The sequence below is a fragment of the Macaca nemestrina genome, chromosome 4 (genome assembly GCF_043159975.1).
Source record: "Macaca nemestrina isolate mMacNem1 chromosome 4, mMacNem.hap1, whole genome shotgun sequence".
NCBI lineage: Eukaryota > Metazoa > Chordata > Mammalia > Primates > Cercopithecidae > Macaca > Macaca nemestrina.
In genome coordinates, this window is record NC_092128.1 from 19,533,756 (window position 1) to 19,548,458 (window position 14,703).

The following is a 14,703-nucleotide window of genomic DNA, read 5'->3' on the forward strand; positions in this document are numbered from 1 at the left end:
TAGGAATCCTTGACTGCTGCGGCTTAGGCATTTTGAAGTTCTTGTGTGCTGGAGGTGCGGCTGGGTTTTTCCTCACAGCAGAGGCAAGTAATTGTAACTCAGAAATGCGTTGCCGTCTGGCTGCCTCTACTCTATTATTGTACACCTTGAAGGTGAGGTTAATGAAGTCCTGTTGTGGGGTTTGAGGGCCGGAATCTAATTTTTGGAGCTTTATTTAATGTCGGGAGCGAATTAGGTAATAAAATGCATATTGAGAATAAGACGGCCTTCTTTTTGACTTTTCAGGGTCTAGGGCTGTAAACCGTCTCAGGGTTGCTGCCAAACGAGCCATGAACTGGGCTGGGTTTTTATATTTGATGAAAAAGAGCCTAGGCCAGGTGTGGTGGCTCACGCCTGTAATCCTAGCACTTTGGGAGGCTGAGGCAGGTGGATCAGGAGGTCGGGAGATCAAGACCATCCTGGCTAACATGGTGAAACCCCGTCTCTACTAAAAAAAAAAAATACAAAAAAATTAGCTGGGCGTGGTGGTGGGCGCCTGTAGTCCCAGCTACTCGGGAGGCTGAGGTAGGAGAATGACATGAACCTGGGAGGCGGAGCTTGCAGTGAGTAGAGACCGTGTGCCACTGCACTCCAGCCTGGGCGACAGAGCGAGACTCCGTCTCAAAAAGAAAAGAAAAGAAAAAGAGCCTAAACGCTAGCCAATGAGAGAGATTGGATAAAGAAAAAGGAGCATTAACCTTGACTATGCCTTCAGCTCCAGCCACCTTTTAAGAGGAAATTGCTGGGCAGGTCGGGGAGGGCTAGTTGCTAGTTGCAGAACGAAGCTGTAAGCCAGACCAGGTGTGAGGAGGGGAGGTGATAGAAAGATTATAGAGTAGGGGAGCAGAAGCTGAGAAAGAATTGGGACCTGGCTCGGCCTGGTGAGGAGCAGCCTGGGGAGGAGGGGAGAGGTCAGATGGGTCTGTAGAAAAGGAAGATTGGAAAGACTCAGCAATACTTGGGGTTGGGACTGAGGGGACAGGCGAGAGGGAAAGAAGGAGGATTTGGGACGAGTTGCATTGGGAACAGAGACTAGGGAGGGACCCATGTGTAAAAGAATGCCTGGACATCAGGCACCTCAGACTGTTTTCCCATTTTATGACAAGAATTATCTAGATCTTGTGGGATGGAGAAATTGAAAGTGCCATTTTCTGGCTATTTGGAACGATTGTCGAGTTTGTATTGGGGTCAGGCGGCATTGCGGAAGAAAATAAGGCGTTTAGATTTTAGGTCAGGCGTGAGTTGAAGACGTTTTAAGTTCTTGAGAACACAGGCTAAGGGAGAAGAAGGAGGAATGGAGGGTGGAAGGTTGCCCATAGTGAAGGAGGCAAGTCCAGAGAAAAGAGGGTGGAGACACAGAGAGAAGGGGTGGGGGGTGCTTGCCCCCCAGAAAAGCAGTACTTGCTGCTAAGGGTGAAGGACCAAGGCAGGTGTCCCCACATGATCAGACACCTCTGAAACGTGGGTGAATAATCAAGCAGGCGTCCCCACATGATTAAACATCAAGGGAAGACTGTCTTCCCGAGTCCGTGACCGGCGCCAGAGTTTTGGGTTCACAGATAAAACGCGTCTCCTGTCTGTATCAGAAAAGCAAAGGAACTGAAATTAAGAGAAAGGAGAGATTGAAAGATAGCACCAAGATTGAAAGGAGAAAGAGGTTGAGGAATAGTGAGAGAGGTTGGAGAAAAGAGTAAAAAGAGGCTGCTTATCTGATTTAAAATTGGTGAGATGCTCCTGGGGCTGGTTGTTCTGAGGACCAGAGGTCGTAGGTGGATCTTTCTCACGGAGCAAAGAGCAGGAGGGCGGGATTGATCTCCCAAGGGAGGTCCCCCAATCCGAGTCACGGCACCAAATTTCACTCGCGTCTGGGTGAAGAGACCACCAAACAGGCTTTGTGTGAGCAGCAAGGCTCTTAATGTCACCTGGGTACAGGCGGGCTGAGTCTGAAAAGAGTCAGCGAAGGGAGATAAGGGTGGAGCTGATTCGGGTAGGTAGTGGAAAATTACAGTCAAAGGGTGTTGTTCTCTGCAGGCAGGGGCGGGGGACACAAGGTGCTCAGTGGGGGAGCTTTTGAGCCAGGATGAGCCAGGAGAAGGAATTTCACAAGGTAATGTCATCAGTTAAGGCAGGAACAGGCCATTTTCACTTCTTTTGTGATTCTTCAGCTACTTCAGGCCATCTGGATGTGTACGTGCAGGTCACAGGGGATATGATGGCTTAGCTTGGGCTCAGAGGCCTGACAGTTCAAATAGCCCTGTGATGTGGAGATGATGGTTCCTTTTTCTCTTTCATTGATAAGGAATCTTGTGGCAAAGAAAAGCTGAGTAACTTGTGCTTGATCAGAGTGTCAGAGAAGATATTTGCACCAAACACCTGGCTCAGAAGCCCCACCCCAACACTGCTGCTATGGTTTCAGTGTGTCCCCCACATTTCTCTTTCTCTTTTTTTTTTTTTAAAGATAGAGTCTGGCTCTGTCACCCAGGCTGGAGTGCAGTGGTATGATCTTGGCTCACTGCAACCTACCTCCCAGGTTCAAGCAGTTCTCCTGCCTCAGCCTCCTGAGTAGCTGGGATTACAGGTCCCACCACCACGCCTGGATAATTTTTGTATTTTTAGTAGAGACAAAATACAGGCTGGTCTCGAACTCCTGACCTCAGTTGATTCACCTTCCTCAGCCTCCCAAAGTCCTGGGATTACAGACGTGAGCCAACTTGCCCAACCTCTTTCTCTTTTTTTTTTTTTTTTTTTTTTTTTTTTTTGAGACGGAGTCTAGCTCTGTCGCCCACGCTGGAGTGCAGTGGCCAGATCTCAGCTCACTGCAAGCTCCGCCTCCCGGGTTCCCGCCATTCTCCTGCCTCAGCCTCCCGAGTAGCTGGGACCACAGGCGCCGCCACCTCGCCCGGCTAATTTTTTGTGTTTTTAGTAGAGACGGGGTTTCGCCGTGTTAGCCAGGATGGTCTCGATCTCCTGACCTTGTGATCCGCCCATCTCGGCCTCGCAAAGTGCTGGGATTACAGGCTTGAGCCACCGCGCCCGGCCATCTCTTTCTCTTTTTTTAAATTGACACAGAGTCTTGCTCTGTCACCCAGGCTGGAGTGCAGTGGCAGGTCGCCACTTGGTTCACTGCAGCCTCTGCCTCCCAGGTTCAAGCAATTCTGGTGCCTCAGCCTCCCAAGTAGCTGGAATTACAGGCTCCTGCCACCACATGCAGCTAATTTTTGTATTTTTAGTAGAGGTGGGGTTTTGCCATGTTGGCCAGGCCGGTCTCAAACTCGTGATATCAAGTGATCTGCCTGCCTCGGCTTCCCAAAGTGCTGAGATTACAGGTGTGACCCACTGCACCCAGCCCTCTTTTTTTCAGACAGGGTCTTGCTCTGTTGCCCAGGCTGGAGTGCAGTGTGGTGATCATGGCTTGCTGCAGCCTCCACCTCCTAGGCTCAAGCAATCCTCCCATCTCAGCCTCCTGAGTAGCTGGAACCACGCCTGGCTAATTTTTTTGAGTTTTAGTAGAGGCAGGGTCTCACTCTATTGCCCAGGCTGGTCTCAAACTCCTAGCCTCAAGAAACCTCCCCATCTCGGCCTCCCAAAGGGCTGGGATTACAGGCATGAGCCACTGCACCTGACCCAGCCTCCAAAACTGTAAGAAGTAATTTATTTTCCTTATAAATTACCCTTTCTGTGGTAATCTGTGACAGCAACAGAAAACAGACTAAACAGACCAAGACGATGACATTGGAGCCACCACCAACACTGGGGCCAGGTCCCCTCACGACCCCCATGGCAGGCTCAGGAAAGGGTGGCTGGTATCTTCCCATTTTTCCCATATAAAAATCTGCTGGAGGGCCAGGCGCAGTGGCTCACGCCTGTAATACCAACACTTTGGGAGGCCAAGGTGGGCCGATCATCTGAGGTCAGGAGTTCAAGACTGGCCTGGCAAACATGGTGAAACCCATTCTCTACTAAAAAAATGCAAATATTAGCCAGGCGTGGTGGCACGTGCCTATAATCCCAGCTACTCAGGAGGCTGAGGCAGGAGAATCGCTTGAACTCAGGAGGTGGAGGTTGCAGTGAGCTGAGATTGCACCACTGCACTCTAGCCTGGGCAAGAAGAGTGAAACTCCATCTCAAAAAAAAAAAAAAAAAAATCTGCTGTAGGTAATTTTTTGTTTTGTTTTGTTTGTTTCACCGTGTTAGCCAGGATGGTCTCGATCTCCTGACCTCATGGTCCACCCACCTCGGCCTCCCAAAGTGCTGGGATTACAGGTGTGAACCACTGCGCCCAGCTGGAGGTGATGTTTTACAGTGAGCACAGATTACTGTGTAACCAGGAATAACATTTATTTCTAAATGTTTCACAAATAATATAGGCTGTGACTGGGGGAATATGCCAGGGCACCAGTAGCCCATGAGGGCAAGAGGAGCTCAGTAGAGAACGGTTTCTGCTCAGCTCCTGGGCTGGGCCCTGAGGTGTTGTCGTTGAGATGGGAATGGGCTGTGCAAAGAAAGCACCCCAGGCTCCTGTACCAAGACTGTACAGACCCAGACTGGTTGTATCTGCAAATTGAAGGCCTATAGGAATGTAGGTGGGTCCAAAGGTGGTCTCCAGAGTGCCTGGAGTTGGGGCCAGGAGCCAAGCAGGGCACGGATCAGATTGTTGCAGGGACATAGTTCATCCCATTACTTACTTATGGAATCCCATCGCTTAAGACTGATGAACATGGCATTTTGTCCTGAGACAGACCAACTGAGCACAGCAAATGCCAACAGGAAGCCAGTAAAACGGGCCTCGCGTCAGACAGGTTCACCTCAGATGATTTTAGACCTCCTTGTTGCCAGTGTGGGGAGGTGGGTTTAACTATCCAAATTGGAAACAGAACCTGAGATAAAGAATTTAACAAAAAAAATGCATACAGCATCAATCATTTGAAACATAAGTAAATCTACAGAAAACATATCACATTCTGGGTAAACCCCTTCCCTGCAAAAAGAACAATGCTAAGATTCAAGATCCAGGCAGTTAAAATCTGGAATATAATGGTTGTGGAACTCTGGAATTTTCCTGAGTTCTGGACAAGGACCGGAAGCTCCCGAAGGTGCTGAGGCAGGGTGAGGAGGACAGGACGCACACATAGAAGCAGCGCACACAAACCCCAGGAACGCACCAGGGCCAGGGCGCCCGGGGGTACAGGATAGACGTGGCTCATCTTCCCCAGAAGCCTGTTTTGCTCAGGATTAGTGAAAAGTAGGAAGTTGTAAGTGCTCACCATTAGTTTACTAACAGCTTTGCTTTGCAGAGTGGAGGAGGGAGGAAGCTACCTTAACAGCACATGCTGAACTCGAGCCCGATCCTAATTTCAAAAAGTTTAAACCATGAATACATATACATCCTAGGATTAAGAAAAGTAATTTGAAACATTTTAATATTAAAATAGACATGGGTGAAGATAGAGAGTAGAATGGCGGTTGCCAGGGCAGCGGGGGATGGGGAGTTGTTTAATGAGGACAGCTTCAGTTTGGGGAGGTGAAAAAGTTCAGGAGATGGATGGTGATGACCGTTTCACAACAATGTGGATATACTTAATGCCCTTGAACTCAACACTTACCATAGTTAAAATGGTAAATTTTATGTCATTAAATTTTTTTTTTTTTTTGAGTCAGGATCTTGCTCTGTCACCCAGGCTGGAGTGCAGTGGTGCGATCATGGCTCACTGCAGCCTCGACCTCCCGGGGTCAAACCATCCTTCGGCCTCAGCCTCCTGAGTAGCCGGGACTACAGCAGTGTGCTGCCACACCTGGTTAATATTTGTATTTTTTGTAGAGACAGGGTCTCACTATGTTACACAGGCTGGTCTCAAACTCCTGGGCTTGAGTGATCCGCCCTCCTCAGCCTCCCAAAGTGCTAAGACTACAGCTGCGAGCAGCCATGCCTGGCCATGAATCTTTTATCACAATTTTTTTAAAAAGAAATGTATGAAGGCATAGGAAATAATTTTCTATAATTTTAAGATGTAAAAGATGAGATTTTCAGTCCATTCTGCACAGGATCACATTCCCTCTCCCCATATTAGTGGGAAAGTTGGAGAATCCACAGTTTAAGGAGGCCTCAGAATCTTTTGCACAGAGCAGTCCTTTTAGCCACAAATTACTTAGTAGTTCCTGGAGTTTATTTATAACTCTGAACACCTTCCCCACACCACCATTTTTGCTAACAATGAGATCAGGAGTCTCAACTGCAAGGAAAAGAAGAATGGAATGGAGTGGGTGGGTCTAGGCGGGGTTGGGGCTGGGGGAGGCCTTCAGCTCCTGTCACCAGGAGGCCCAGAGGGGAAGGGAGAGAGAGGCAGATGGCTTGGGGCTCTGACAGAAGGGCAGGGTCCTCTTGAGGTTGCTGTAAGCATCAAAGGGGCTCATGTGTGTCGGAGGCAGGTCACAAGCTTTGCCCACCACACATCAGAGGCAAGAGGACTGGGATGAGTGTGTACTAGGTAGCCCTGGCTTTATGTTAGTATCTCAAGCCTCATCACAAGCATCCTCATTTTACAGAGGACCACCCAGCGGCTCTGAAAGGTTGGGTAACTTGTCTAAGGTCATGTGGCTCACAAGTCATGGAGCCAGAATTTGCATATGGGGTAGCCTGGCCCCATCTCAGCCCTGGAGAGGCACTGAGCCCTGGTGTGCCTTCCCAAACAGGCAGCTGAGGGCTCCCAGGAAGACGCTGTTGGGCCGCTCAGCCCTCTGACTCACACCTCAGAGCAGCTTGGGGCCCTCCCATACTCTCTAGGGTTCCCCGCCCAGCCCCATCCTGGGCCCCAGTGTGTCCCCGAAGCACCAGCCAAGGAACAGCTGCCCAGTGTACCTTCTCTGTTCCGCCCACTCACCACTCTCCATTTTCCTGTGTGCTCTTTAGGATTCAAGAAGGGTAAGATTAGCAACCTTCAGCCTGGAAGTTGCCCCTGGCTTCTCTCTGGGCTGCTGACTGACTGGTACTAACCTTGAGGGGCAGAAGATGGGTTTTCTGTGACACTTCTGGGACACGCAGTGGCCTGATGGCCTGGGTTCACTGTGGCTCTTGCTGATTTTTGGCAGTGAGCACGGGGAGGCAGTTTCACTGAGCTGACCTACTGTGTGCTGGGCTGTCATAGTGCAATGCTGAGTAAGACGAGCTCCTGGCCTGCACCAGGTTCACCATCTAATACAGGAAAGTGACAAGGAGGCAAGCCATTAGGAGGTAGCACATGAGTGCTGGCACGTACCAGCAGTCCCAGCTACTTTGGAGGCTGAGGTGGGAGCATCGCTTGAGCCCAGGGGTTCAAGGCCAGCCCGGACAACGTAGTGAGATCCTGTCTCTTAAAAAATAAAAAAGAGAGGCTGGGTGCGGTGGCTTATGCCTGTAATCCTAGCACTTTGGGAGGCCAAGGCGGGTGGATCACCTGAGGTCAGGAGTTCAAGACCAGCCTGGTCAATATGGTGAATCCCCATCGCTACTAAAATGGGCATGATGGCAGGTGCCTGTAATCCCAGCTACTCAGGAGGCTGAGATGGGAGAATTCCTTGAACCTGGGAGACGGTGGTTGCAGTGAGCCAAGATTGTGACACTGCACTCCAGCCTGGGCAGCTGAGCAAGACTCCGTCTCAAAAATAAAAATAAAAAAGAGGCAACTTTATTCTGTGAAAGTTGTGGAAACCAAGGGGAGAGAGGAACACCTAGTTCACCTTGGAGAGGGTCAGCCCAGTGTCCGTAAAAAAAGCAACCTTTAGCTCAGATCTGAAGGATGGAGGAGGTGGCAGCAACGGGACAATCATCAGTCCAGTGCTGGCTTTCTGAGTCCCAGGGCTTGTCTTTGTTGACCTACACCATTTTCTCAGGGAAGAAGAATTCAGCGTACACGAAATTCACGTATACCACTCTGCTCCTAACCTGCCTCAGAGGGAACATGTGCTTCTTGACGTTGTGAGCGATATGTACTTTCTAGTATAGTCTTTTTTTTTTTTTTTTTTACTTGGCATGATTTCATATTTACATTTTCCTGCATAATGACATTTTCTATACACTTGTCATTTTTAATAGCACTATAATTTTCCATCACGTCGACATCCTATAATTTGCCTTGTTATTTCTCGGTTGCTGAGCGTTTGGGGAGTTTCCGGTTTTTCTTCACAAATGGCACCGTGTTATCTTTAGATAAGTTCATTTTTCCCCTTTATATTCTCGGATTTATTTCCCAGCGAAATCACCCATTGGAGCAGGAGCGGTGGTGCTGCTCTTGTTACATAGCGCCAAACGACATTTCAGAAAGAACAAGCTGATGCGGGCTGTGCCGGCATCGCTGCCCCTCCACCACGTCCGACCCTGGGGCTTAAAATATTTAAACTTTTTTTTCCAAGTTAAAAAATCTTGGCCGGGTGCAGTGACTCACACCACTAATTCTACACTTTGGGAGGCTGAAGTGGATAGGTACTTGAGGCCAGGAGCTCCAGACCAGCCTGGGCCAACATGGCAAAACCCATCCCTACTAACAATATGAAAATTACCTGTGCCTGGTGGTGCATGCCTGTAGTCCCAGCTTCTCAGGAGCCTGAGGCAGGAGCATCGCTTGAACCTGGGAGGCGGAGGCTGCAGTGAGCCAGGATCGTGCCACTGCACTCCAGCCTGGGTGACAGAGCAAGGCTCTGTCTCAAAAAAAAAAAAAAAAAAAAAAAATCTTAAATATATACTTTAAAACATTGTCTTTTTTGCTTTAATTCATTGTTAAAAATAATGTGACACTGAGGGTAAATATTTAAAAGAAAAAAAAAGTCTCCTCTAGTACCTCTCCAACATACTTTGGTTTTTGTTGTTCCTGCATGTCTGCATGCATTATTATTATTATTATTATTATTATTATTATTATTATTTTGAGATGGAGTTTCCCTCTTGTCAGCCCAGGCTGGAGTGCAGTGGCACAATCTTGGCTTACTGCAACCTCTGCCTCCTGGGCTCAAGCGATTCTCCTGTTTCAGCCTCCCAAGTAGCTGGGATTACAGGCACCTGCCACCATGCCCAGCTTTTTTTTTTTTTTTTTTTTAAATAGAAACGGGGTTTCATTTTGTTGGACAGGCCTGTCTCGAACTCCTGGCCTCAGGTAATCCGCTAGCCTCGGCCTCCCAATGTGCTGGGGTTACAGGCATGAGCCACCGTGCCTGACCACCTCCCTCACTTTCTGAGCTTCCTTGTTTCTTTGCCCACTCAACGCCCATTGAGCATCGCTTAGTAGTGTTTGGCGTTCACATCCCTTTGGCTGAGACAGGGTCACCCCCATTCTGGCACCCAGCCCTGAGCACAGCGCCTGGCACCCAGCAGGCATCCAATCCAGCTTTCAAGGTGGTTTTGTTCTGCAAGCACTGGCTTGAGCGGATCCTTCTGGATTGGCCAGGTGGGACCCTGTGGAACCCATACGCCCCAGGTGAGCCACACCAGTGTCCAGGGGAGTGACCATCTTACTTTTCTCCCTCAGGACTTCCTGGGCAGATACCCAGTCTCCAGGCACTCCTGGGTGGGGGCCTGGCGAGGCCCCCAGGGCTGGCACTGGATCGACGAGGCCCCTCTGCCGCCCCGGCTGTGAGTGACCATGGGCTTTTCTCCCTCCTCTGCTGTTCTGGATCCTCCATTTGTCCAGGGTCCACCTCCTTGCTGCTCCCCTAACCTGGAATGCCACTCGGAAAGCAACCCACGCCCATCCTCGCGGCCTGGTGCCTGATGAGTCCCTGTCACTTCACTCCTTATTTGGGTTCCCAGCACGTTCACCCAAGCAGGGTTGTCACCCCCGTTTTACAGATGCGGGTTCAGCTGCCCAGGGAGGTTTGGGGATTCATCCAGTGCCACGTGGCTGACCAGTGCAGTGACTCACTCAGTGCGCAGGCCGGTAGAGGTGACAGGCACACAGGCTAGAGGGTCTGTCTGGGAAGTGAGGCCCCGGCACCCTAAACACCTCTCCTCTTTCCCCTCCCACCCTTCCCCAGACTCCCTGAGGACGGCAAGGACAACCCGGATATCAACTGCGGGGCCCTGGAGGAAGGCACTCTGGTGGCTGCAAACTGCAGCACTCCAAGACCCTGGGTCTGTGCCAAGGGGACCCAGTGATCTGGGCTCTGCCTGTCCTCAGCCTGCCAGGCGGATGCAGCACCCCTACAGGGGAGGCCAGTTGAGAGCTTGGGCAGCCTCTTCCTGGACCCAGGCATCCAGGTCTCCCTGCTCTGTTCAAGGGGGCACACACGAGCGAGTCTAGGAGCTGGACTTCAACCCAGGAAGATGCATCCGAGGGAAAGGAGATTTTCTGTGGCCTCAGGCCTGAGTGCCAATATTAGTCTCCAGCTTCTGTGGATGATTCGTTTGATGACATTGGGATGGTTGTTTAGCATTTCTGTGCCTTGGTTTCATTAAAATGACAATTTCTCCCTAGAGGAAAAAGACAGGGTTAGCAACCATAGCTGATTCCAATCTGGGTTCTCATTCCGACTCATGGAAACGAGTCTGCTGTTGTTCGGTGGCAGTGGGACTTGGCAGGGATAACGTCATTGCTGTGAATTCTATTCCAGGCAGCTGGGTGTACGTCGGACACAGCCTCCTGGCAGCCTCTGTGGGAAATTAACCAAGGAAAAGGAGCGGTCAGGCCTGGGAGGAGTGGGGAGAAAGGTTTTCCTTCCCCGCCCTGAGAGTTGGCAAAGGGTTGGCAGACAGGAAGGTTCTGGGTGGAGATCCCGCATGTGGGCTGGCCGGCTCCTGGCAAGTTGATGCCCAAGGGTAAGACAAGACAGAGAGGACAGGGCCATCTGGCAGGAGAAGCCAGGAGAGCACCCCAGCTTGGTAAGTGGAAGCTGAGAAGTCTGAGTGAGAAAGGAAATCAGAGAAATGGGGGCAGGTTCCAGGCAGCTCTTCCACCCACAGCTGCAGAGACGACCAGCCTGAAGAAGCCTCTGTGCTGGGGTGCGGTGAAGACCTTCAGGCTGGAGGAAGTGGCTGACAGAGTTGTGTAGTCCCTTGAGTCCAGCTAGACCTCCAAACAGCAGGAGCCTGGGCCTGCGTCTTAGCTTGGTGCTGGGCACGCACTCAACTGGCCCTTGCAAGCCAGCCTTCCCTCTAAAGTCAGACCACGCACCCAGATCCCTCCTAAACAGAAATCCTTATTGGTGCATCTGAGCCAGTAATGGGCTGTCTGGGAGAATGGGATGGAGAGTCCTAGATGGAAGAAATTTCTCACACTTTTTTTTAATTAGTATTATTATACTTTAAGTTCTGGGGTACATGTGCAGAACGTGCAGATTTGTTGCATAGGTATATACGTGCCATGGTGGTTTGCTGCACCCATTAACCTGTCATTTACGTTAGAAATTTTTCCTAGTGCTATCCGTCCCCCAGCCCCGCACTTCTCACACTCTTGAGATGTAACAACAAAAAGGGAAATGGAGACCAGGTGCGGTGGCTCATGCCTGTAATCCCAGCACTTTGAGAGGCTGAGGTGGGCGAATCACAAGGTCAAGAGTTCGAGACCAGCCTGGCCAACATGGTGAAACCCCATCTCTACTAAAAACACAAAAAGTTAGCTGGGCATGGTGGTGGGCGCCTGTAATCCCAGCTACTCAGGAGGTGGGGACAGGAGAGTTGCTTGAACCCAGGAGGCAGAGGTTGCAGTGAGCCAAGATTGCACCACTGCACTCCAGCCTGGGCGACAGTGCAAGACTCTGTCTCAAAAAAAAAAAAAAAAAAAAAAAGGGAAATGGAAATTCCCTGGCTGGAGGTGAAATGGGTGTCTCAGGTAGGGCAGACACCAATCAAAATACATCCTATGTGGGCAAGAAGCTGTGTATGTTACCACTCCCACCCCCTGCCGTATGTTCCCAGGGTCTGTGCCTGGAGAAATGACACATCTGTAGGTTATGAGTATACAAAACCTTATCTAGCCTTCTCAGTACCTTTTAGAGAAGGGAAGTGTTGTACTTAAAGTCACCCAGCTAGAAAGTGCAAGGTCTAGAATGGAACCCACTTGCTATCTGACTCCAAAGGCCATACTCTCCATCCCAGCACACAGTAGAGGAATCTAGAAAGGTATTAGTGGCAGCCGAGTGGGAAGCCATCAGGTGGAGTGAGGGAGAAAGGAGGTACCAAGTTACTTCACACTTGTGATAATCCACACCCTCGGTTATCTGTTGCTTTATAACAATCTTTTTTTTTTTTTTGAGACAGAGTCTCGCTCTGATGCCCAGGCTGGAGTGCAGTGTCATAATCTCAGCTCATTGCAACCTCTGCCTCCCGGGTTCAAGTGATTCTCCTGCCTCAGCCTCCTGAGTATCTGGGACTATAGGCATCCACCACCATGCCCAGCTAATTTTTGTATTTTTAGTAGAGATGGGGTTTCGCCATGTTGGCCAGGCTGGTCTCGAACTCTTGACCTCAGGTGATCTGCCCGCCTTGGCCTCCCGAAGTGCTGGGATTACAGGAGTGAGCCACAGTGCATGGCCTGCTTTATAACAAATTGTTCCCAAACTTAGCAACAACTATTTGCCCCAGACGACTATTTTCCTCCCCCTCATTCTGTGGATTGACCAGGCAGTTCTGCTTTAGATGGTATTGGATGGAGTGCTGGAATGGCTGGAAAGTCCAAAATGGCCTCACTTGTTCAGCCAGCAATGTGGTGCAGGCTCCTAGCTGGGGCCCTTTGTTCTTAGTTCTCCTGTACCTGCCGCTCTCCACATGGCTGCTTGAGCTTCCTCATAGCATGGCAGATGGATTACAAGAAGGAGCATTCCCAAATAAAGGACAACATAAGCTGGATCTCTGGAGGGCCAGCCTCAGAAATCACCCAGTGTCACATGGGCCACATTTTATTGGTTACAGGGACAGCCAGTTTGAAGGGGAAGAGAAATATGTCCTTATGCTGTATCCAGTGCTAGCCCTTGCTACCTGCTCTCGCAGCCGCAGTGCTCAGGGCAGCACTGGCAGAACCGAAGTACTTGCGGAGTTAAAAACAGCAACATCCAAGAAAATCATTAACTTTAAAACTGTCTCCCATCCCAGTAGGTATAGCTTAAAAAGTAATAATAAAAATAAAACTGATTGTGTCTGAAATATTTCACAATTTAAAAATGGCCTTGTGCCGGGCGTGGTGGCTCACGCCTGTAATCCCAGCACTTTGGGAGGCCGAGGTGGGCGGATCCCAAGGTCAGGAGATCGAGACCACGGTGAAACCCCGTCTCTACTAAAAATACAAAAAATTAGCCGGGCGCGGTGGCGGTCGCCTGTAGTCCCAGCTACTCAGGAGGCTGAGGCAGGAGAATGGCGTGAACCCGGGAGGCGGAGCTTGCAGTGAGCCGAGATCGCGCCACTACACTCCAGCCTGGGCGACAGAGCGAGACTCCGTCTCAAAAAAAAAAAAAAAAAAAAGGCTTTGTAAACCTGTAGGACTTCTGAATTCATCAAGACAATCGTTAATTATGGCTGGGCACAGTGGCTCACGCCTGTAATCCCAGCACTTTGGGAGGTCAAGGTGGGCGGATCATGAGGTCAAGTGTTTGAGACCAGCCTGGCCAACATGGTGAAACCCCATCTCTACTAAAAATACAAAAATTAGCCAGGCATGGTAGCGCACGCCTGTAATCCCAGCTACCCAGGAGGCCAAGGCAGGAGAATCACTTGAACCCGGGAGGTGAAGGTTACAGTGAGGCAAAATCGCACCATTGCACTCCAACCTGAGTGACAGAGTGAGACTCCATTTCAAAAAAAAAAAAAAAATTGTTAATAGAATTTTAAAAGTCAAGAATAAGGATATAAAGAAAATATTTTTGTACAGGTGTATAATATTTGTGTTTTAAGCTAAGTGTTATTACAAAAAAGTCAAAAAGTTAAAAGAATTATGAAGTTACAGTAAGCTAATATTTATTATTGAAAGAAAATTACTTTTCATAAATTTAGTATAGCCTAAGTGTGCAGTGTTTATAAAGTCTCCAACAGTGTGTAATGTCCTAAACCTTCACAGTCACTCCCCACTCACCCAGAACAACTTCCAGTCCTGTAAATGCCCCATACAAGTGTACTGTTTTTATTTTTTTTTTTTTTGAGGCGGAGCCTCACTCTGTCCCCCAGGTTGGAGTGCAGTGGCACAATCTCTGCTCACTGCAACCTCCGCCTCCCAGGTTCAAGTGATTCGCCTGCCTCAGCCTCCCGAGTAGCTGGAATTATAGATGCCTGCCAACATGCCGGGCTAATTTCTGTATTTTTAGTAGAGATGGTTTCATCATGTTGGCCAGGCTGGTCTTGAACTCCTGACTTCAGATGATCCACCCACCTCTGCCTCCCAAGGTGCTGGGATTACAGGCGTGAGTCACCACACCCAGCAATTTTTGTTTTTGCTTTTTTTTTTTTTTTTTGAGACAGAGCCTTCCTTCTGTCGCCCAGTCTGGAAGGCAGTGATGCCATCTCGGCTCACTGCAACCTCCACCTCCTGGGTTCAAGCAATTCTCTGCCTCAGCCTCCTGAGTAGCTGAGATTATAGGTGCTCGCCACCATGCCTGGATAATTTTTGTATTTTTAGTAGAGATGGGGTTTCACCATCTTGACCAGGCTGGTCTTGAACTCCTGACCTTGTGATCCACCCGCCTCAGCCTCCCAAAGTGCTGGTATTACAGGCGTGA

General features: G+C 49.7%; 1 protein-coding gene across 1 annotated transcript in view; it reads left to right on the forward strand.

Moving 5' to 3' along the window:
• Window positions 1–11,057, forward strand: part of LOC105471296 (killer cell lectin like receptor G2) — a 28,935-nt gene extending 17,878 nt beyond the window's left edge. Inside the window, exons 4-5 of the mRNA XM_011723695.3 lie at window positions 9,534–9,637; window positions 10,039–11,057. Coding sequence (XP_011721997.2) covers window positions 9,534–9,637; window positions 10,039–10,159 — 225 coding nt within the window. The 3' untranslated portion in view covers window positions 10,160–11,057. The remainder of the gene's footprint in view (window positions 1–9,533; window positions 9,638–10,038) is intronic.
• The last annotated feature ends 3,646 nt before the right edge of the window (window positions 11,058–14,703 follow it).